We start from the raw sequence: 24,056 nt of genomic DNA, 5'->3' as shown, positions 1-24,056 counted from the left end.
ATAATATTTTTACTTTACTTTTATTTTGTGAACCTTTTATTTTGAAAGTGTGCCAGCAGTTTGCCACACAGACGACAGTGATGCTAGATTATGCCACTCCGCAGTTTATTAAACGTTATTTGAAAACAGACAAATTCATGAGGTAATATTTAGATATGATTTTGAAAGATGCTTAGATTTTAAATCCTGAATTTCAAACCATTCCCCCCCTTTAAGAATTCTGGTGATGTGGTCAAAGACCAAAGCTGCTCACCACATCAACAACTGTGGGAGACGGATGCAGAACCCATTTTTCATTAGTTGGACTTAAAGATCTAAAACTCATTCCAGATAAACATTTCTCTCAAACATTGTTCACAAATCTGTCTAAAATAGTAAATGGCGTACACTTGTATAGCGCTTTCTACCCTCCTTCGAGGGCCCAAAGCGCTCCACAGTCACAGACCCATTCACCCATTCATACACACATTCATACACTGGTGGTGGCTCCGCTGCCAAACACTGGCGCCAACCTCCCACCAGAGGCAATTCGGGGTTCAGTGTCTTGCCCAAGGACACTTCGACACATGGGCGGGCAAGGCTGGAATCAAACCCACTCACTTCTGATCAGGAGTCGACCGCCGCACCACGGCCGCCCCACTAAATGTGTGATAGTGAGCACTTCTGCTTTGCTGAGACAATCCATCCCACCTCACAGGTGTGCCACATCAAGACATCATGATTAGTGCACAGGTGTGCCTTAGACTGCCCACAGTAAAAGGCCACCCTGAAATGTGCAGTTTTTTTTTTGTTTTTACTTTATTGGAGACCCAGAACCAGTCAGTATCTGGTGTGACCACCATTTGCCTCATGCAGTGCAACACATCTTCTTCACATAGAGTTTATCAGATCCTCAATTGTGGCCTGTGGAATGTTGGTCCACTCCTCTTCAATGGCTGTGTGAAGCTGCTGGAGCCACAAAGTCTCACTTTATCATTAAAAAATGTACAATATTTAATCATCTTTGTCAATTACATTTATAAATGTAACTTAAATATGACAATAATTAAATTCAACAGTGTTTATGTTTATATATATAAACTGGTGACCCGCAGTTTGAGTACCCTTTAATTTAAGTAATTTAACGTATCAATATTGATTGTTCTGAGCAGAGATCAATTTGATGTTGATTAAATATATTATATATATATGTAATTTATAGTGTGTTTGTATATATATGAACATATATAAAATAGTTGTAACTTATTTTACTTTTGACAGCAGCACACACTAGTTTCTGTCAAATTAAACCTATACAATGTGTCAAAAAAGCTTCTGCTGCCTAAGTTGTACTTAGATTAAAAATACAACACAGTCAACCATTGTTTTTGTTTTTTTTATCATTAGGATTTTGGTGTGCCACAATTTTTTTTTTGTTTTTTTACTCTCAGATATAAACATCATTAGCATGTTGGGAAAAATAAAATCATGACCAATCAAATCAAACATTTTCGTAGAATCTATTTATTAAAAATAAAAAACTCAAAACATAGTCATTCTCTAAAGATGTGAAGCACAAAACATGTAACTCTAAATCATTTTCAATCCTTTTAAACTGGATTTTATGAACGCGTTACCCACTTTAGTGCAATTTAGCAAAATAAAACGTTTGGACATTTTTTTTCCCAACTAACTATAACTGATTCTTACTAAGAGTTCCAACTTTGTTCCGTTAAAAAAAAAATACTTGCATGAAAATGCATATATTTAATGAATATACTATTGTAAATTTAACCTGATCATGAACTTGTGGATTAACGTTTAGTCCTGGTAAACGGCATCAATCGGCTCCATCTGTGCATCACCACAACAGAATGAAAACATTGGAATTTTTCAAACAACTTTATTATTGCAACATCATTAGCTCAGAGATAAATTCATCCATCTAATCTTTTTCATTTTTGGGTTGAGATTTCGAAAAACACAGAAATTCAGATTTTTCTGCAAAACTGAACAGAGGAACAATTTGATGTTTCCACTAGATTTGCATTCAGGAAAAAGATCCGGATCCTGACAGAGCATCAAGCCTCGACTCCATCAACCACCACACAATACTTTGAATTTACTCTAACTTTAGATGATTAAATCCTGGTCTGCTGTCACAAACCACATTTCAACAAAACAAAGAATTTATTGCAACACAATTTTTAACAATGTTTCCTTCATTTCCAAAGACTTATGTGACTTGTCACACAAATAAAAACAATAAATTTGTTAGGTTTTCACCACACAAAACACATGTAAAAACCACATTCTGTATGAATTAATAAAACAAACATCACTGAGATAATAATCTACAATAACGTGACGTTCCTTCTTGATTCAGCTTAATTCTCCGGCTCTGAATCCTCAGCTTTCTCCTTGCAGCAGAATTTTCCCAGGATTCATCAGGTTCTTTGGGTCAAGGGCATTCTTGAGCTTCTGCATGGCCTGAATGCCTGAAGGTCCCAGCTCCTCACACAGAAGCCGTCTCTTTCCCAAACCCACCCCGTGCTCCCCGGTGCACGTGCCGTCCATGGCCAGAGCTCGTCTGTGGGGGACAGGACAAAAAGGAACAACTGAATCTGCAGCTCAGAGGGTTTAACTTGTTTGTTGTTTTTAAAATCTAGCGGGCTGCACCGTGGTTCTCCGCGGACGAGAAGGAGCTTCGACCAAGCCACGCTCGCTGAAGTTCTACGGTTCACCGAAACAATGTTTACAATGTTTGTGTGTCAGGTTCCAGACAAAACCTTAAAAACTTGAATAAACTCCAGAGTTTCATGAGATAGAAGTCCAGCTTTCACATTTTCTCAAGGATCCCAGTTAGACACGCCCACATGATGAGTTAGGCCCGCCCACTGAGTTTGACGGGAAAGTTTGACAGATTAAATGAAATGGTGAGCCCACTGCCCACTTCATGACATCGTTTATTATGAAATAAATACATGTTTCTTAAATTATTTTAAATTTAAGTTTTATTAAACATTGATATTTCTAATTATGCTTATTTTTATTGCCAATTTTAAATAATTATTGACACATTTATTTAATATTAAATATATTCTTTTGAATTTGTCTCTTTTAGCCCATACAGACCATGAAGTAATTCAATATTTAGATGTGCTTTTTTAATATATTTATGCCATTTATTTTTACAAATGTATGTAGTGATTTCCAAATGTATTGATTTAATGCCATTTTTAAATAATTGATGACACATTTATTAAATCATTTCTGATTAAATGGATTTATTCCAATTAGTCCTTTGGAGCCTACACTTGGCCTGAAATTATTAAATGTCATGAAATATTTAAAAGTGCTTTTTAATTGCTATTTTAATATTTTAATGCCCCACTTTTCACTTTTATTTATTTAATGTCAATTTTAAATAATCAATAGCACATTTATTTAATAATTTAATGGTGTATATATTTATTTCAAATTGTTCCACTCCGTCCTCCGCAGTAAAGCAGATTAAAGGAGGGCTAACTTAAAGACAAATTAGCAGAAGACACAAGAAGCTGCAGTCAGAGGAACCAGAAACAGCAGATTTTGATGCTAGCTTGAAGACTCAATAAACACACCGGGCATGCGACGCATGTTTGAGAGCGTGTTAAACACGGGTTCTGTAATGTGAGCACAGCCCATGGTGTTCACACTGAATGAACAGGGAGGGGCTTTTCCTGCTTCTTCTTCTACTGTTTAGTAACACATGTCCACCACTTACAGTTTGAAGAGGTTTGGTGTGAAATGTGAATCTGTGAACACGTGTTGCAGCAGGTATTATTTAGTAGTTTTATACAATAACAAACTTGTCCACCTCCTCCTTACCGAGCCAGCCTCTCGGTGAACAAATGGACTCTGTGCAGCTCATCCGGGTCACTCGGGTCCACGACCATCAGACAGTGGAAGTTTCCGTCACCCACATGACCTGCAATGGGTCCTGAAGACAGAACGTTTTTAAAAACTTTTACACTTGACGGGACTCTCATGCAAGTTCCTCCACTGGAAAAACTGATGTTTGGTTCTTCTGTCTCGTTCGTTTAGGCTCAGGCTCGGACCACGCCCAGCACATGGTCGCCATTCTCAAGTCTGAATCAAGAATCCTTCCATGTATCTGACGTGTGCTTCACAAATAAACTGAACTGAATTTTGGTTTCTTAATTTTATTTAATCTAATTTCTTACATTTGATACATCTGATTCTTACTAAGAGGTCCAACCTTGCTCCGTTTTAAAAAAATACCTTCATGAAAATCTTTCTTTATAACCAAATAAAATAGGTTATGGTTAGAAAATGTATATATCAGCTGCTAGCTCCTCCCACACCCGGCGCGGTGTCAGAAACACGCTTTTTGACAAGCGGCAAGCTGTGAATTTACCACGCGGTGAAAGAGGGGCGGGGCACACAAATCGCTTTCGGTTTGAAACCACCTTCAGCGGCTTCAAGGCACTGGACAGGGACACGATGTCCCGCCCTCCAGAGCCATATACCTCACCATGATTGGTTCGTTCAGCTCTGCACACAGCAAGTGTCATTCATTTCGGACTTGCAGGCCGCACTAACATTAATCTTCCATATGACAGAATCTAGACCAATCAGCTGTGTGGGGTGGCACAAATGTAACGCTGAGGTTGTGTTTAAATTCCCCCCTAATGACTATATAATGCGTTTGCCATTTTCTATGCTGTTCGAATATTCTAATTCCAAATCAAGTGCACTCGAAATTTCCCAGAAGTCTTTGCGAAAAACTAGCATACATCCATGGTCACTAGAGTAGCGGATATAGACCACAATGCATTGCTGTCGAACAATTTCGAACAAAAAATGTGTTCAAAAGCAATATTTGAATAAATCATCCACATTTTCACCATAAGAACACAGTGGAGTCATAAATAAGCGTTGTGAAATGTTTTTATTGGATTTTCACTTCGTGAAATCGATGACGTCATGTCTGAATTACCTTTAAAATCCACGCACTACATAGTTTTGCACAATGTAGTCTTTTAGTAGTTAGAGGTTATGGGTGGAATTCAGACACAACCCGAGAGAAAACGTTGAATGTAAAGCCAAAGATAGGGGGAAAGCGAGACTAAGCACTACGCATCTAAAAATGTTTGTTTGCAATTTTTCTTTGTTTTCGAAAAAAAAGTTTGCAAATGCAAAAAAAAAAAATTGGCACAAAAATCATTCCATAGTTTGGAGTTGGTGTAGTCACAGTGAGATTTGTTTGAGAGCTATCAGTCTGTTCTGTTATGTGTTGTAACAATGTTGGGGATTATTGTGAATACGCTAACACAGCTAACGCTTCCAATGTGGCTAACGGGCAGCGTGTGACAAACAAGTTCTAGAGCCGCTGTGAACGCAGTTAAAGTCTGACTGACTGACTTATCTCTCACTTTTTGGGCCTTTTCCATGACAAGTTCAAAAACAGGAAATTCATTGACAGTGAGCCTTATTAATCCGCCCTATAGTACAAAATATATGGTCTTTGTGATGCGTCACTAGCTTCATGCACTGCTTCATTCAGGTCCTGCCACTCTGCAGAAACTATGTCTTAGAAAACAACACGTTTTTTTTTTTATTTCATTAAAAATTGCATAATGATATTAAAAGACCACTTTTAAAGTGGATTAAATGTGATTGGACTGGCACTTTAAAGACAAACAAAAGGTGGTGGTTTGAACTGCTTTGTTCAGAGGATTAGAGCCTCATCGTTTCCTGGTTTGGATTGAAAGTCATGCTGCAGATTCGTTCAGGTATCAAGAACACTGTCCTGCTTCCCCCAGAGAGTCAAATCTTGAAAATGTCCCTGAAGTGACAGTTTTTGGATCAGTCAAACATGCTGCTTCTTCTGGCCTGTGCTCACCTGTCAGCCTGCTCTCCATCAGGTCCTCCTTGGTCTCCACGATGATCTGAGGCAGGCGTGACAGAGGCACGCACACATCTGTGGAGTAAGCCTGCACCAACGTGAACACAGAACAGCTTTCAGTCACTTCCCAGCACCTGCCGCTAAACAGGAAATGCTTCAGCCTCACGTTTCCATCTCTGGAGTAGAAGCTTTGCCCTTTGGGAGCACGACTCCTGGAGGAGGAGCTTTGCTCACCTTGCAGCCCGGTCTGAGCGCCTGTGCGGCGTACCAAGCGTCGTGGCGAGCTCTCCACAGCCGGCTCCGCGTCTCCGCGTCCCGAGCCCACTGAAAGTCTGAGCCTTCGTTGCTCTGAGTGATCTCCTCTGCACAAACACACACGACTTCATGATCCACTCCAGCCGCGTCAACTTCAGAACCAACCGTGAAACTCAGCAGTGCTTTGATTTCTGGAACAGTATCTTGACGGAACAGAACTTCAATGATCCGATCATTTCAGGACAACTGTGACATAAATCAGAGGATTTGGACCAACGTGGACAAAGCAGCTAAAACACCTTCCAGCCTCCACTCTGAATTTCAAACCTGGTTTCCACTCTGAAGTTTTTTTCCAAATAAACATTTTCCTATACTTGGATGACTTATTTTTTTCATTGTAATAAACATAACTTGTCGTTAACCTAAACGTTTGTGCTTTTGTGTAACTCTGTTGGAATCAGAACATTTCAAAAATGACTTTGTTGCTTTCATTCCATTTCAAGAGCAAAAGCTTCAAACTCAAATCCTTTAAAAATGTTGTGCTCTCAGAATTTCTACAGGATCATTCAACCTTGAACAGTTCAGGAAGTAAATATTTAGAATGATGAGCTTGGTTTAACGCTCGCACTGATGACATCTTTCTGAATACCATTTTAAGCTGTTATATTCAGACGGTTTAAGCAGTCATCGGGCAGCATCCAGAAACGGGGTGACCATAGAGGTAACTTGGTCTAGAAACTTTTATTTTGAAAGGTTCGAGCTCTAGAAGCATGTCTATCTGCTAACAAACACACACCTGTGATGTTGACTTGTTCTTCCAGACTCCGCTCCGATCCGTGGAACTCCAGGAAGAGTGTTGGCATGACCGGATAAGACAGGGAGCTGAACCTGTTACAGGCGTCCACCATCACATCATCCAGAAACTCTGAAACACACACACACACACACATACACACCCCCACACACACACACACAGTTATACCAGTGTAAAGGTCATGGTTTTGCTGAACAGATGCATTTGTTAATGGCTATTGATCTCTTATCTGAGTTTCTTTCACTGCTCCTGTCCCACTCTGGGATTCTATTATCTGTCACTGCAGGGAATCCATTTTCCAGATGGAATCAATAAGGTTCAACCTTTGCTTTATCCTTCCATCTTCCATTCAAGGCGGAAGACATTCAGGAAAATCTCTGGCTGTGGCTGAACCTCAGACGAGCATCTCCAAGGTTTACACCCAGCTGCCCTGAATTCAATGAAGTTCCAGAAGAATCCAGTGATCTGACCCACATGATTCCTGCTGGGATGTACATCAGTTAACACCCTTTAAACCTGGCTCTATAAACCTCAGATTCAAAGACTAACATGGGACAGTTTGAAACCATCAGCTCACCCGTAACCCTAAATATATGGTCTTTCCTATGGTGTGAGGGAAAGGGAATCAGTTTGGAAGTGAGAATTAAAGCTGCAGGACCAGAAGATCACAGTTGAAGTGAACATTTCTCATTTCTAACCTTCTCATTCTGCAAAATGACCCTCAGGTGAATGGCAGACAGTAGGGAGAAGTCTGGACTTCATCTCTTTGAATTTTCCCTCTCCCACAAGAACAGTGGAAAAGCAAAGTTTAGACCCATCATGACAGTCGATCAACTATCCACTAGAGTATCGACCTGCTTCGCCCTTCATAATTAGAAACTAGCCTCTTCTACACACTGTTGGAGGATCCACGAAAAATATAAAACCAACTATTTTTGCCATGTGGATGTTTGTTAAGTAGAGTGTTATAGTTGAAACTGATTAATGTAAAGAAACAAAACTGTTTTACTGGTGGATCTACTACTATACTCCCAATTCACCATAAACTTACACTGTTCTGCTGTTTTTCTGCTCTTTTGTGTCTTTTGAAATTTCTAAACTTCCTTTAAGTTCTTTGCCCCCTGTTGCATTTGAAAGCTTCCTTAGTGTTTCAGCATCTTCAGTTAACAGCTTCAGACTTTACATCATCTATTAAATCAGGGGTGTCAAAGTCAATCGCACAAGGGGAAAAAATCCAAAACACACCTTAGCTCGCAGGCCGAACAGGATAAACATAAAAAACACTCTAAAATGACATTTTAAGCACTTTAAAAAATAACTTTTTACATAATTATGTAGATATATAGCTAGAACTAGATATAAAGAACTAGATATACAGCATTATCCACGATAATGCTAATGTGAATGCTGTAAGCTGAATTTGGAAGCTGAAGATGCTGAAATTGATAGCTAAAAACACTAAGGCTAATAGCTGAAAATGCTGAAGCGAATAACCAGCTAAAATATTAGCTAAATGCCAAATTAGCTTAAAAAACAAACCAAAAAAAATTTGGTTAGCCAAAACAGATAGCATGTAGCTGAAATATTGGCTGAACTCCAAAATAGCCTAAAAAAATCTTAGTAAATGCCAAAATTGTCCAAAAAGCTAGCTGAATGCCAATTTTTAAAACTGTAACTTTTTAAAATAATTACGAGTAATGAAAAAGTCAGGAATATTATTCCAGAATAAATAAACTTAAACCTTAAATAACTTTCAATATTTTTACTCTACATAGAAATATATTTGGTCAAATTATACAAGTTAGAAATAAGCACAAGATAACAGTCCATTTATAACAATAAAATAAAATGATCTGGAGGGCCGGATAGAGTTACCCGGAGGGCCCCATTTGGCCCCCGGGCCCCGACTTTGACACAAATGTGTTAAAGCATCCGTCCATGTTTTCTTTGCTCCTGTCTTACCAATTCTAGCGATGGGAACTCCAGCCTGCAGGATCTGCACGGTGCTGTCCACAGCAGCCTGCACGGAGGAGAAGGAGCAGACGGCCGACACCGTGGCCTCTGGGATGCCGTACAGACGTAGCGTGGTCTTGGTGATGATGCCCAGCGTGCCTTCGGAGCCCACAAACAGGTTGGTCAGGTTGTACCCGGCAGACGTTTTCCTGGGACGGCGTCCTTTCCCGGCTGTGTGCACGACGGTCCCGTCTGCCAAAACCACCTCCAGGTTGATGACGTTTTCCCTCATGGTCCCATAACGCACCGCGTTTGTGCCGGAGGCGCTGGTGGCAGCCATGCCGCACAGAGAAGCGTCCGCTCCGGGGTCTGACACAGACAAACGCCGTTTTGTAATTACGGCACACTGTTGACATGGCTCAAGGCTTTACATGGCCGTGTTTAGCCCATGATGTTCATACTGGACGGGCTCTACCCAATACTAGCACATGTCCGCCACCTACAGTTAGAAGAGACTTGGTGCGAAATGTTTAAGCAGTACTAATCACATCATTTTTGCTCCAAACTTTTTCTTTCATTGATGTACTACGATATATGAAAGACTTGGTGTCATAGAATTCCAGCCGGGTATTAAGTTCAAACAGTTGTGGAAAGTTGCGTAACTACTTGTGAACGTGAGTGTTTTTAAACTCAAAATGTGTATATTTGACCATTTACATAAACTTTTCACCAAAAATGATCACTAGAATGCACATCTCTGAGGGCGGTGGGATCGTAGCTTGACATTCAACTCTGTCCTGGCAGCAGTTTTCAAAGCTCTGAGTTCAGTGAAATAAAGCAACTCATGACTGACCAACAGGAAACCAGAGACCCGTATCTCGCAGGTAAGCATTGAGAGTCTTCCGAGTCACAGCAGGTTCTACAGTCACATCAAAGTCCTCTGGGTGGAGGTCCAGGATCTGGTCTATGTTCCTTAGACTGAAGCAAACCCCACCCTAAAGAAAGAACGTTTTTACATGTATTTCACTGGCCTTCTTTTTCATAGGAATACATACATTGAACACAAGGAAAAACCCTCTCACCCTCAGAGCACCAACCCCTCCCTCCAAGCCCGTCCCAGTACCAAAGGGGATGATGGGAAGGTTGTGTTTGTTGCAGACCTTGGCCAAAGCGCTGACCTCCTCCACACAGCGAGGAAACACCACGACATCTGGAGGCCGACATCTGGACAGCAGGGCAGAACACTCACTTCAACTTCTAAAACACCAACTGCATTTTAAAACAGTCATGAAGATGAAGCCAGATAAACTAAATCATGTCTGCAGACCATTGACTGTATTAACTGTATAAGAGAACTGGACAGATAGAGTGTGACGTCATCCATAGAAAATAGTTTACTTCCAGCTCCAACAAAATAAAGTAAATTCATTCGCCATTTGGGCGCTGTCATGGAGCCAGAGTGAGCATTTCTATGGCAACCACTACCGCCAACAGTTCTGTTGGGCTAATTTCAACCCTGACCTGTGCACAGACTCGTCCCTGCCGTGTTGTTCTCTGACAGCTTCACCCAGTGAGACTCCTTCATCACCACATATGGACCTGAAGGCGGACAGAGCCCCGTCCAACGCCGCTCCCTGTGCAGAAACAGTGGGGCATGGGTCATCGAAGGGGGAGGGTACAAAAGTCAGGTCAGCCACAATACCTGCTGCTTCAACCAAATTCTCCCATCTGCTTGAAACCCAATCAAACTGTGAGCAAGTCTAGTTTTACAAAAATAAAAAGAAGAATTTGCAGTGGAACCATCTATAACCATTGACAGTATAATCACTGGACATGTCAACCCCCCTCGTATACCAAATAGGAACTAACTGGTTTTAAGAAACCCCATAGACTTCTGTAGAGAAATAAATAGCTTTTAATCTGCCATTTTATTTGTCAGAATAATCATTCTTGATCTGATACATTCTTCTTAGCACCTCCCATCTAATCCTATTTTTTTAAAGATATTTTTTCTTTATTGAAACTGACTTGGACCAATCACTGATAACGGGTTGCAATATGGCGGAAGGCTATCAGGAAGTGACGGCGAAAGCTCTGGCCTGGTTTTACGAGGGCAGGAAGTAAGGCATTTTCTTAGGGTGAGGTTAACACCTTTTTATGTCCAGTAAAATAATATATGTCAATGGCCATAACTCGAGTGATAAGATGTATGTTATAGAAACCTAATAAAGAAAACATCCCTCCTATAATCTGCTACAGGATATTTTTGTATCTTTACATTCTTTTCTTTGAAAGAAAAAAAACGTGTATTGCATTGGCCGGGAATTGAACCTGGGCCCGTTTTTCCTAAAGTATAACAGTCTTAAACCACTACGGATGTAACACACGTTTTGACAATGGAGTGCTCTATCCATTTTTTATTAGTAATCTCTCTTTATTAATGTATTTTCTCACTGCAAACACTCAAATCCCACACATTAAGTCTATGCATTTTAAAAAGTCAAATACTTTTTTTCAGATCATATTAAAATTTTAAGTTAATTACACAGTCATAGTTTATGGTAAAATGTTCCCTTCAACACTCTGCAGTGAACAACAATCCTCTCCTGCTGCTTTTAAGTGAAAAAATATATATATTCATGACTATTTACAGTGTAGATTCTCACTGAAGCATCAAAACTGAATATACACATGTGGAGTTATGTACCAAAAAAGGTGAAATGACTGAATCCATGTTTAATATTCTAGTGCAGGGGTGTCAAACTCAATCGCACAAGGGGCCAAAATCTGAAACCCACCGTATGTCACAGGAAGAAGAGGATAAACATTTATTGAACACTCTAAAACTACATTTTAAAACTTAAATAATATAACTTTTTAATATAATTATTAAATAGATATATAGCATTACCTGCAATAATGCTAGTGTGAATGCTGTAAGCTGAATTTGGCCACTGAAGATGATAGTGCTGATAGCTGAAAATGCAGAAATTCATAGCTAAAAACACTGGAGCTGATAGCAAAAAAAATGTGAAGCTGATAGCCAGCTAAAATATTAGCTAAATGCCAAATTAATCTAAAAAACAAACAAAAAAGAAAACTAGGTTAGCCAAAACAGCTTGCATGCAGCTGAAAAAAAATAGCCAAACTTCAAAAATATTGTAAAAAAATAGCCAAAAACATCTAGCATATAGCTGAAATATTAACTCCAAAACAGCCTAAGAAATAAAACAAAAAAAGCCTAAATTACCAAAAACTGCTAGAACGTAACTGAAATATTAGATAAACTCCAATATATATATATATATATATATATATATATATATATATATATATATATATATATATATTAAAAAGACTAAATTAGCCAAGACTGCAAAAATGTAGCTCAAATATTAACTAAACTCCAAAACAGCCTAAAAAACAAAACAAAAACAGCCTAAATTACCCGAAACTGCTAGAATGTAGCTGAAATATTAGCAAAACTCCAAAATATTTAAAAAAAGAAAAAAAGAAAAAGGCCCAAATTAACCAAAACAGCTAGAGTGTAGCTGAAAAAAAATCCAAAACATCTTAAAAAACAAAAACAAAAAAAGCTTAGGTTAGCCAAAACAGGTAGCGTGTAAATATTAACCTAACTCCAAAATAGCCTAAAAAAACAACAACAAAAAAAAGCATAAATTAGAAAAAAAAAACAGCTAGCATGTAGCTGAAATATTAGCTAAAGTCCGAAATAGCCTAAAAATATCTCAGTAAATACTAAAATAGTCCAAAGAGTTAACAGAATGCCTAATTTTAAAACTTTAAAACTAACTTTATAACATAATTATGAATAATAAAAAGGCAGGAATATTATTCCAGATTAAATCAATTTAAATCTTAAATAACTTTCAATATTTTACTCTCTATAAAAATATATTTTGTCAAAAATAAACAAGTTAAAAATAAGCGCAAGATAACATCGTATCATTAATAACAATAAAATAAAATGATCTTGAGGGCCAGATCCGGCCCCCGGGCCTTGACTTTTATAGTGTTCTAGTGTCTTCAAAATATCCCCCCTTTGCTCTAATTACTGCTTAGCATATTCTTGATGAGCTTCAAGAGGAAGTCACCTGAAATAGTTTTCCAATAATCTTGAAAGAGTCCCCAGAGGTTTAGCACTTGTTGTCCAGTTCACCCCAAATTCAAACATCTCAATGGGGTTCAGGTCCAGATTACTGTGGAGGTCAGGTCTTTAGCAGCACTCCATCACTCTCTTTCATGGTCGAATAACCCTAACACAGCCTTCAGTGAGAATCTCCTTTCTCAGACTGTCCCTGCACATTTAAAACTTATCTAAACCCGGGTATTCTGTGTCCTTCGTGACTTCATGCTCTCAACAATATAGTTTAAACTGGATGAACGCACCGAAGCAGAGATCCCTGAGGTCAGGTTTCGGCGCTGCGAACCGCAGCGGAGAAGAAGCAGCCGGCTGGGAGCAGAGCAAGTCAGGCCGAACCACATCGTTGATCCGTGTGGAGGACTTATTCTGACAAACCATTTCCGCTACTTCACTTTCAAAATAAAACCAACATTTACTGTAAAACATATTTCTTTATTGCTCAGGCCGTGTAAACATAGACAGTATATACAGTTTTGTGTGGGAAAACACACGCAGTTTTCTGCAGGCAATTTGGTTTCCTTTCTGAGTTCAAAAACATGCTTCAAAGGTTCACGAGTCACTCTAAAATTGCCGAGGTGTGCATGTGACCGACAGCTCATTTAGAAATCAAATGTATCACGAGTTGGGGTTTGAATGTGTAAAAACATGCTTTTATTTTGAAACTCACTTTAGGAGTTTCCTGTCTTACCTGTGCAGACCGGCGCAGACTCGTTACGGTCAAAGGGCAGCCAAACAGAAACAGGTACAGTAGTTTTATGCTGGTATTACTGCAGCAAGCACAGTGTTTTTGTTTTCAAAGCTAGTGTCATATTTAGCCTTCGAACGGAATAAAGGGATTCTTCCAGTCTATGACGTCATGACGTTTTGGTTTCTCACAGCGGTTTGCACACCTATGTGATCCAAACACGGACACATCAGAACTTTAAAAGAAGATTTTTAGTGTGAAAATAAATCCATGCTTTGTACCTTTTGTGGGTAAAACAAAATATTTGATTCTAATTTTGTAAATCAAGTCACTTTTTTGTCTGTTTACCTTCAGAACTTCAGAATTCCGTACATAAACCAAAACAAACAAAAGCACATTCATTTAACATTTTCAAAGAAATCAAAGAGATTATTTGTTTAGTATAAAGTAAATAGAGACTCTCATCTTCATGAATAGGACAAGTGACTATCAGTGGTTACACCACTCTGTTGAAAATCTTGGTTTTGGTGTTTTTTGGTGTATTTTTCTCATGATGAAGGACATTTTTAATAAAGTTATTCTATTATTCTAATTATAATTAATTATTCTAAATCTAATTCATCTTAGCTTACAACAGATCAATATCAAATGTATATGTCCTTTAAAAAAATCTAGAATTACTTGAGTGTGACCAAATCAGAGACTTTCGCTCAAGCAAGCTTCTGTCAAAACTGCAGTCATGCTTTAGAGAAAAGCACAGCTGTCACAAAAGTTACTAATGATATCCCTGCATTTCTTGACTAAAAGCAGTACGATGCTGCACTTTTTATAGATCTATCTAAAGCATTTGACCTGGTGGATCACACAATTTTAAAGCAAAGACTCATGGAAGACTTGGTCTGTCAGAGTTTGGACCGTCTTCCCAGCCAGCGAGGCTAAGTGGGGCCTATATGGTTTAAAAGTAGCAGAAAATGTGGGCCCCAAATGGGCTTGTCCACATTAGCTTAATTGGGGACTGGACTAGCTCAATACAGAGGAGCTCGCTAACTCAATACAGCTGTAGCTTGCTGTAGAGAAGCTCGATAGCATGTTACAGTGGAACTCGCTTCAGCGGAGCTCGCTAGCATGTTGCTGTGGAGCTCGCTAGCATGCTACAGCAGAGCTCGCTAACTTGTTACAAAAGAGCTCTCTAGCATGCTACGGTGGAGCTCGCTAGCATGCTACAGAAGAGCTCGCTAGCATGTTACAGAAGAGCTCGCTAGTATACTACAGTGGAACTCGCTTCAGCAGAGCTCGCTAGCATTCTGCTTTGGAGCTCGCTAGCATGCTACAGAAGAGCTCGCTAGCATGTTACAGAAGAGCTCGCTAGCATACAGCAGCAGAGTTTGCTAGCATGCTACAGTGGAGCTCACTAGCTTGCGACAGGGGAGCTTGCTAGCTTGCCACAGAAGAGCTCGCTAGCATGCTACAGTGGAGCTCACTAGCATACTACAGTGGAGCTCACTAGCATATTACAGTGGAACTCGCTTCAGCGGAGCTCGCTAGCATGTTGCAAAAGAGCTCGCTAGCATGCTACGGTGGAGCTCGCTAGCGTGCTACAGAAGAGCTCGCTAGCATGTTACAGAAGAGCTTGCTAGCATACAGCAGCAGAGTTCACTAGCATGCTACAGTGGAGCTTGCTAACACGCTACGGCAGAGTTTGCTAGCACGCCACGCTGTCCACCCGGAAGCTGGCTAGCGCAGAAAACTAACCCACTGAGTGTCCACTTAAGTTAATGTGGCAAACACAGGTGGGGCCACCACAGAAACTGCGGACAAACTCATTTGGGGCCACATTTCTGCCTACTTTTAAATCATATCAAATCACTTGGCCTTGCTGGCTGGGTTGGTCCGGTAATTATTTGAGTGTCAGAACCTGAAGTGCTAAGCATGATTACTTGTGTTCTAAAAATGTGAGTGTCCATAAGGGGTACCACAGGGCTCATAATTAGGACCAATTTTATTTATAATGTATATTAATGAGCTGGGCCAAAACGTGTCTGAAGCCTGTACTCATCTTTACGCTGACGACACAATTATTTACAGTTTTTCTTCATCTTCTTCTAATACTATTCAGTCATGACAAAAAGCTTTTGATATGGTGCAACACAAACATATCCAAAATGCTGATAAAACAAAATTACTTTTTCACAACTTCTACACACAGTGTGCACTCTTGGAGGAAAAGAAATTGAGGTTCATCTCTATCGATGTCTGGGTAATTTATTGATGACACTCTGAGTTTTAAACCCCATGTTTAAAAACCGTAGTGATTAAACTTAGACCTAAACTGGGTATTTTTACCGACGCAAATGTGTTTCTTTTAAAGTTAAAAAGCCCTTTACTCCAGCCCACAACTCAGAGGGGAATTTCTGATTAACTACTGCCACTCTGCAGAAACTATGTCCAAGCAAACGACACACTTTTTTTATTAAGGCTGTTAAAATCATAACAAACAGACTTGTAAAGTAAATAAAAAGTGAATGGGAGTGGGACTTTAATGACACAACAAAGACCTTGTTTGCCTCTATCATATTCTCATATTTCAGATCATGTTCCCCGTGGACCTGCCGGCTCTTCAGGAGTCTGAGCTGGTTTCCAGTGCTCAGATTTACCTCTCCTCCTTGGATGGTAGACCTCACCATGAGTGCTACCAGTCTTCATCCAAGGTACCATAACCCTTGTTGGAAAGTCGTTATTCAGCATAAAAAAATCATAAAATCCCATACAAAGATTTTTTAATAATTCTAACTTTACTTAAGTTTTTGATCGTTATACTGTCAAACACTCATCAGTAAACTGGTACCTAAGCACTCTTTTAGCTTCTCCTTTTGCTGCTCTGAGCCTGGGGTATTGTGGGTTTAACTTTACTGTTGCATCATTCAAAGACCATAACACTGTTAATGCCCCTCTGTTTGACACTCAGCACTCTGGATTTAGAGGAGTTCAACTGAATGCAGCTGTGACTGCAGCTCGTCACTCCCCACAGGACAGGAATTGTACTAATGTTAATGCTACCATTATGATAAATGAAAATGTATTTCTTTTGTATAAATAAAGCGCAAATATAAAGAGAAAATACCTTTTTTTTTTTTTTCAAAATATGAAACAGTTTATAACTTTTGGTTCCTTTCAAAATAAAAGACAACTTGTGAAACAGAATCATATCAATGTTGTAGCAGGTAGTGTAATGTCAACAGTGATTAAAAAAAAACAAGTTTATTTTACCATTTGTGGTAGATCTATGCCAAATATACATGAATCCAACTCAAAAATAAATCTGAGCCCATTGTGACTCTCCTTGTATTTCTCGACCCATAAGGCACACTTGAATATTTTTCAAAAATAGAAAATCCGTCTTATAATCCAGTTCACCTTAATTCTGGTTGGGCTTTCTGACTTCCATGGTACACGGCGCACAAAAATCTGATGTCTAAAAGGTTTTAACTCAGTACCGTTAATTATTATAAACTAAAAACTTTATTTTTCTTTAACCAGAGAACCACAATGGGAGCAGAAAAGAGTCACAAGTCTGAACTTCGTTTATATTTAATTAGTAAATCCTGAATTCAGTTTGGCTGTTTTTGAAGTTAGTTATGCAGATAGGTGCCATGAGCCTTCATGCTTGTCTCAGCTTACATGTCAGGGATTAATGAGTCGTCTTCTCCCCTGAAGCCTCAGGTGAAGGTGGCAATAACAGCAGGGAATGTCCGACAGCTGCAGCTGTTTGAAGACGACCAGCCGCCCTGTGCTGTTCTGGCTCTTCATCCTCCAGAAGATCAAAATCAAGGTTTGTAGATCCTCCACCGCCTCCCTGTTCATGCTCCGTGTCAAAGACTGATGCTCTGTGTCTCCTCCCAGTGCTGGCCTTGTATGTGCAGGACAGGTGGTGGCCTCTGGACGACGTGCTGCGGACGTCCAGCCAATCCAGAAGCGGCTTAGTGCAGGTAGAAGCTCTGTCAGCACAGTCAGGAGTCTGACAGCTTCCAAGTGTTTCCAGAGCAGTGTTTGGATCAAATACTGATGAAGGATTTTAACTTTGCTAACATCTTACCAACCTCGAGCAGCAGTCATTCCTTTTCAAGACTCTTATTTTGACAGGTCACGTGCAGGAAACAAAGTCTTAGCCACCTTATTTTTAAAAGTAAAATAATTTTACAGCGAAATATTTATTTAGCTCGGGCTGAAAGTATATTTACAGAAAAAGTGTTCAACCTCAGTAAACCTAAACAAAACCTAAACCCAACTTTTGAGACAGTCTACGTTATTTGAGATTTGGAAAACTTAATTGAAGTTCTTCCATAAATTTAGATTTTTTTCAATCAAATTTTTCATTTTTATTTTCATTCTGCATATTTTTTATCCTGCTCTTTTTTATTTCTAAATTGTCTTTCATTCCAATTTTCTTTGTTTTTTCAGTCTTTTTTTATTTAATGTGTGATTGCTCAGTAAGCATTCACACTACAGGGATTCTTCTGCTCTTTTCCGTACATTTCATCAATCTTGGTATCAAAACGTTCAGCTTGTTCACAACATTACTGCTTAAATTTTTTGGTATTCTGAAACTATAGTTTTGAAATATTAAGCAAAATACGTTACAAAGGAAATTAATGAGAAAGTCTTTACATTTTAGAATTTTAACTAGATTAGCAAAATTCTTTAAATATATTCATCGGTTTTCATCTTTCATAGTAATTTTTAGCAAATATTTTATACCTATTTATACCTTGTTTTTTTTGGCTAATTTCACATCTACTGAGGTTTTTTTTTTATTCTAATTTGAAATTTAGCTAATATTTTAGCAACATACTAACGTTTTTGGCTAATTTGTTATCTACTGAAACTTCTATAGGCTAATTTAGAGTTTAGCTTCTGTTTTAGCAACAGGCTAACATTTTTGACTAATTTAGTTTACTCAGGAATTTTAGGCTATTTTGGAGTTAAGCTAGTATATTAGCAACGTGCTAGCTTGTTTTTTTGTGGTTAATTTGGAGTTTAGCTGATATTTAAGCAACACACTAAATATTTTTGCAAAATTAGCATGTATTGGGGATTTTTAAACAATTTTACTACAGAATATTCAAAAATTTAGGTTAAATTCACTTCAACGCTCTTTCTTAGTTCTTTAACGGAATTTCAAGTCTTTTAGCAAGTTTAGCATTTTGCAAATAGATGTTGCGTTTTCAGCAAATCCCTTCAGCAATTAGAGTAAATTGCATCTCCATTTTCAGCAAAAAACACTCACACTAGCATTATTGCAGGTAATTCAGTTCTTCTAGTCTTTTATTTGTTTCTCCATTTATTCAGCTTTTATTTAAATATCCGTTTTTTGTAAATGTTTTCTGTGCTGATGTTTCACGTCTTCTGTTGCATTTTTTTAGTCAGGTAAATGAGCACAAGGATGTCGTGTACACTCACACTTCTGGCCTGCAGTCATCTTCAGGATGCTTCACGCCATCATGAGGTGTCAGCTGTCTGTGACGGGCGTGGCCCACTGGACAAACGAATCAGGTCCATGATCTACGTGAGCACGCCCCCCTCTGTAAGGTTATGGTCAATGCCGAACACACTCTAGCTGACATTACATGGCTTTGTCACGCCTCATGACAGGAGCCAAACCTTCAGAGAGAGACTGCAGGCCAGAAGGTTAACAAGATCTGAATCCTCATTGATCTGACAGAGAGAGAAATGTTAATGGAGACAATAACATGTGCATCTCCTCTGTGACCTTATAAATCAACTGATCCAAATCTTGCATTTCTTTTCCTGTAGTGCAGGTGAACCTAGAATGTATTCTCTGATAAATCCTCCTGACTTCTAGTATCTGACACCAGAGGATCGTCCTGAACCTGTGTCTGCAGGTGTGCTCCATCATGGAGAGGGTGGTGGTGTTCCTGCTCAGTCAGGTGGTGGAGCGGCCCTTGCTGGGGGAGGTCTCGTTCGCCCTGCACCCCCGCACAGAGAGCTGTAAAGTGCTGTGGCGGGACAACCAGGCTGTGGGCTTTTACTCTGTCAAACCTAAAGGTGCGTTTGAAGCACCGACTGTGTATGAGAACTGGACTGAGTGACACTCTTGGTTGAAGCAGGAAGTAAACTGTTTTCTATGGATGATCCCCCCTCCTGCTGTTTCAGGCAGCCTGTGTGACGGCTGGAGCGGCTGTTGCTACCTGCTGCCCGTCCTGGACACGCTCCTGGTGAGGAGGAGCAGCAGGAGGAGGGGCCTCGGCCTTCAGATTCTGCAGGATTTCTGCGCCTCCTTCTCCTCAGAGGAGTTCCTGGGAGTCGCTGCTCCGTTATCAGCCAGCATGGCTGCAGGTCAATCTCCTGCTTTTTCACACCTTTGTGTGAAGTAGAACTTTCTTTTACTTCTTATTCCAGACATCTGGGCTCATATTCATGAAATACATAGATTGTTCATGTATGTGAAACAAAGAGCTCAAAGAAAAAGAAACACAAGAGGCTGTCAGGAATGGTGGTGGAGGACCCAAATGCAGGAGACAAGACATGGTGGCAGAAACTAAAACATTTACTTAAAAACCTCAAAACATAACAAAACCAGGAGACCAAACCAGTGACATAACAGAACAGAGCAGATGACCTGACAATGAGAAACTGAAAACCAGACACTTAAATACACTGAGGTTGATTAACTAAATGAAAACAGCTGTGGACGATTAACCTGAACATGGTGAGACTGACAGGGAAAAACAAAACAGGACAAAACTTAAGCACAGGGGCCCGTTTCAAGAAGAAGGTTTTGTTGGAACTCTGAGTTCGTGAACTCCAAATTCGGCAAAACTCTGAGTTTTCGGTTCCAGAAAGAGGGATAACTCAAACCCGGGAAAGTGGGCGAAACCAAGCCCGTTCCAAGAAGCGGGTTAGGATGAACTCAGAATCAATCACTATGGTAACTGAGTCTGTGAACGAAACCTGGTCGGTAGCAGGTTTTCTTCAGGAAACTTAGAGTTCTCTGCGGTCTCCGCCCCTTTTTAAAGTGAAGGATGATCAAATATGAGTTCCTCATGAACATTTAGAGAACATTCACATTAGAGACGTCACGTTTTCACCACTCAGAAACCAAAATGACATGTTCATTCATAGAGGATCATGTAGAGAGGAGGCTGATTAATCCAGAGGAAATGTTATTTACGTCGGTAGAGGATTTGGAGGACACGAGTCGACTGACTGCAGTTTCCCAATTCATTTTTATTTCAGCGATATTATAAATAGTGAGTTTTTCCAGGGACTCGCTATTAAAAAATACAGTTTTCTTTTCCTTATTTTAGACCCAAAACAATTGAAATTATGGAATGTCAAACACCGAGAAACCATTTGAAATAATCTACCGTCCATTGCTTGTGTCAAACATTAGCTCGGTCATCAGCAACGCTACTTCCAACTGTGGAGTTTGCGGGTTCAAGTCCTGGCTGCGGAAATTATTTTTATGCTTAAAAAAAGAATTCTGCGAATATGTTTTAAGTCATGAGAATTAAAATTAAATAAATGCTTTTTAAACATGTGCCAGGCAGCTACAGTTTATTTTTAGCGTGCAGTGATATCCGTGTGTGTAGGTGGGGGGGTTACCAAAACTGGTTATTCATGCGATTACGGAGATTACTGGTTAAATTAGTAACAGATCAAAAACCATTCCTTACTCAACAAGAGACAAAATAACCTTCCTGACATTATTTATTCATTATTAGAAATGATTCAAATAACTGCAGATATTTTCTCTCTGTTCTACCGCTGCAGCTGTGTTGCTTTTCTTGATGAAAATGTTCTCCTATAGTCGCATATGCTTGCAGGAACTTATCAATTTCCGCCGCCGGAAGTACAAAACTCAGATGTTTGTCCCCGTTGCCATGGTGAATCGTGCTGTCTTTGCTCCATTGATCAGGGCTTTTTATGGTCGCGACGCTCACACCTGATTCTGGTTCTAACAACTTCAAGTTGATTGAATCAAACATTTTCAGCTGTTCTGGAACCGAAAACCCTGAGTTTGAGAATTTTGAGTCCAGTGACTCTAAGTTCAGGTTCGAACTCTAAATTTGTTGAACCTGCTTCTTGAAACGGGCCCCTGATCATGACAGAGGCAGAAAAAAGTGTTTGTTGAAACCAAAGTAATTCAGAAATTCTTACAGAAAAAAAGCATGAGAAAAAGCAAAGGAAAAAACATGGAGACTGTCAAGAAATAAAACGATGTTGAAGTTGCAGAATAAGTACAATATCAGGATCATTTGTGAAAGTTCTTAAACAAATTACAAATATGAGATTAAAAAGTTAAAGTAATAGTCCAAAAAACATGAATTGACAATGAAAAATATTAATGACCTGTGGAACTTCTGACTGAGAGGACCAGATTGTTTTCATAATTCTTCTTTTTCACTGCGTCTTTGACCAAAAATGTCACCACGCCAAAAACAAAAAAACTCACCATTATTTCCACACATCTAGAACCGGTGAAAATCAAAACATCAAAACATGCAAAGGAAGTTTTGAGATTATTATGGGATGGCCGCAGGACCTACAACTTTTTGTTTCAAAGTGTGAAATTTGAAGATTTTCACATTTTTGCATCATATGGAGAAAGAAAATCTTCACAAAATTTCCCACACAGGCAATCAGGTTAAGTCAAACACACCTGAAGTTTCACTGAGATTTGACACATGGAAGAGCACCCCCAAAATATTTAAACTCCTAATTGGGATTTTGATCTATTGCCTCATTTCTCATGGACCATCATTGGGAGGGTACTTGAGGAAAAATGTTGGATTCGGAAGTTGTAGATTTTTAGATTTTTAACGGCGTGGCGGGCTCACAAACAGTGATATCTTTTACTATTGTGATTTTTTTTCTTTTGTCATTAAAGTTTTTTTGATTTTTTTCCACCAAATTAACATGAAAATCAAATAAAAAACAACAAACACAAGTTACGAGAGTATCAGGTCAGTACAACTAGAGAAAAGAAAATAAGAAAAATGGCACAATTGAACTTATGCTGTAGAAGAAGAGTCTTGTATAGTTATAAATGTCACATAGAAATGCCGGATAGAATTAACCGGTGGGCCGGATCCGGCCCCCGGGCCTTGACTTTGACACGTGTGATCTACATGATCTACATCTATCATTGATATGAAGGGAAAAGCAGTAACCTGCAGTTTTCCTCAGAAGTCCCCAAAGCTGTAGTGTTTGAAAATACCAGCGTTTCTGTCTTCCTGTGGTCTCCCTGAGGACCGAGCAGGAGCAGAGATGTTCTCCTTTTGTGCCTCAGTGTGCAGGAAGTTCCTGCAGCAGCAGCTGGAGCTCCGGGAGCGCCTGTACGAGGTGGAGGCCCCGGGGGGCTGGAGCCAACGCCGAAACATCTGGCTCAACATCCAGCTGGGCCGCTACTCGCCGCACAGCAGTTAACTTCCACCAGGTTCACTTATTCACGTGGCTTCCAGGAAAATGCGGCGTTGAATTAAATGTCTGTTTCAGGAGGTGAGGAGACCAGGCCAGCATCCACAGACACAGTGGACTGAAGGCAGCTGCTCTCCTCACAGGTGGTTCTGTCTTCTCTGATTGGTCCTTTTCTGTAATTGTCAGCAGATCGGCAGTTTTAAACTGAAGCACAACAACGATCTGTTATGTGCTTCTGTGGGTCAGCACGCACAAACACTCATTATACTTCAGCTTGAATTCTACTAAAGTTCTGTTTTGATCAGATTTTTTTGGTTCATTTGCTGTATTTTTGTTCAGAAGTTGTTGTTGTTTGTAAAGTTTTCATAAATAAAGTTGGCTGCACACAAATATGAGTCTAAACTTCATGTATGAACTGCTTTAAAACGGTTTCTGCTTTCCCACAGAGTCACGGAGCGACGTGAACACACCCACCCCCATTGAGATCTTGTGCTGAGGATCCCTCCCCAGTCATCTGTATCTCAGGAAGCAGACACTCTGGACTCGGTGTTCTTCACCCGGTTCCAGACCAGAACCTGAGAGTCATGTTTCCTCCATCAGTTCAAGCCCAGAGGAGAGTTCATCCAATAATACAATAAATGAACGAGAAGTTTGTCCTGCAGCTCATTCATCATCTTCTGAACCTGTCTGTTCATGGTCCTGGGGGTTGCTGGAGCCTATCCTAGCCGATTCAGGGTGATGGTAAATAAACCAAAGCGGGTTTATGCTTTTAGATGACCTGTTCTTGAGATCTGCCATGCTTAAGTCTGGAGGGGGCGGGGCATCTATGGCCCTGACTGGAGGTGCTGCAACCCCC

The 24,056-nt window shown here is 39.7% G+C and overlaps 2 protein-coding genes across 6 annotated transcripts; one reads left to right on the top strand and one right to left on the bottom strand.

Moving 5' to 3' along the window:
• Positions 1-1,862: 1,862 nt before the first annotated feature.
• ldhd (lactate dehydrogenase D) lies at positions 1,863-13,455 on the bottom strand. Of its 2 annotated transcripts, none has more exons than XM_024258833.2 (10): positions 13,323-13,455; positions 10,434-10,546; positions 9,995-10,136; positions 9,766-9,907; positions 8,922-9,281; positions 6,942-7,070; positions 6,125-6,252; positions 5,888-5,978; positions 3,850-3,961; positions 1,863-2,569 (listed from the first exon to the last, which is right to left on the bottom strand). In XM_024258833.2, the coding sequence occupies exons 1-10, from the start codon at positions 13,416-13,418 to the stop codon at positions 2,389-2,391; spliced, it is 1,494 nt and encodes a 497-aa protein (XP_024114601.1). In that variant the 5' UTR covers positions 13,419-13,455; the 3' UTR covers positions 1,863-2,388. The 2 variants fall into 2 exon arrangements, 1 of the variants encoding a protein (XP_024114601.1); XR_004948000.1 differs by having other exon boundaries at positions 2,539-2,569; positions 6,057-6,252.
• A 217-nt stretch (positions 13,456-13,672) lies between these two features.
• fam169b (family with sequence similarity 169 member B) lies at positions 13,673-23,866 on the top strand. Of its 4 annotated transcripts, none has more exons than XM_036212213.1 (9): positions 13,673-13,819; positions 16,351-16,470; positions 17,477-17,591; positions 17,663-17,748; positions 19,663-19,825; positions 19,934-19,995; positions 23,073-23,204; positions 23,279-23,343; positions 23,647-23,866. In XM_036212213.1, the coding sequence occupies exons 1-9, from the start codon at positions 13,688-13,690 to the stop codon at positions 23,681-23,683; spliced, it is 912 nt and encodes a 303-aa protein (XP_036068106.1). In that variant the 5' UTR covers positions 13,673-13,687; the 3' UTR covers positions 23,684-23,866. The 4 variants fall into 4 exon arrangements, with proteins under 4 accessions (XP_036068106.1, XP_036068107.1, XP_024114599.2 ...); XM_036212214.1 differs by having other exon boundaries at positions 23,279-23,346; XM_024258831.2 differs by having other exon boundaries at positions 19,934-20,116.
• Positions 23,867-24,056: the final 190 nt, after the last annotated feature.

This window comes from Oryzias melastigma, linkage group LG6 (genome assembly GCF_002922805.2).
Source record: "Oryzias melastigma strain HK-1 linkage group LG6, ASM292280v2, whole genome shotgun sequence".
NCBI lineage: Eukaryota > Metazoa > Chordata > Actinopteri > Beloniformes > Adrianichthyidae > Oryzias > Oryzias melastigma.
The sequence above is the reverse complement of the archived record's forward strand: the minus strand, read 5'-3'. Positions and strand labels throughout refer to the sequence as shown.

Bases quoted from the DNA above. Each gene is read 5' to 3' on its own strand.
- ldhd (XM_024258833.2), bottom strand. From the start codon at position 13,418: ATGTGGTTCGGCCTGACTTGCTCTGCTCCCAGCCGGCTGCTTCTTCTC. The intron at 7,071-8,921 runs GTAAGACAGGAG...TGTGTGTTTCAG, and splicing joins AGTTCCCATCGCTAGAATTG to AGTTTCTGGATGATGTGATG. The intron at 5,979-6,124 runs GTGAGCAAAGCT...ACGTTGGTGCAG, and splicing joins CGCTCAGACCGGGCTGCAAG to GCTTACTCCACAGATGTGTG.
- fam169b (XM_024258831.2), top strand. From the start codon at position 13,688: ATGTATCACGAGTTGGGGTTTGAATGTGTAAAAACATGCTTTTATTTT. The intron at 16,471-17,476 runs GTACCATAACCC...TCTCCCCTGAAG, and splicing joins GCTACCAGTCTTCATCCAAG to CCTCAGGTGAAGGTGGCAAT. The intron at 17,749-19,662 runs GTAGAAGCTCTG...CTGTGTCTGCAG, and splicing joins CCAGAAGCGGCTTAGTGCAG to GTGTGCTCCATCATGGAGAG.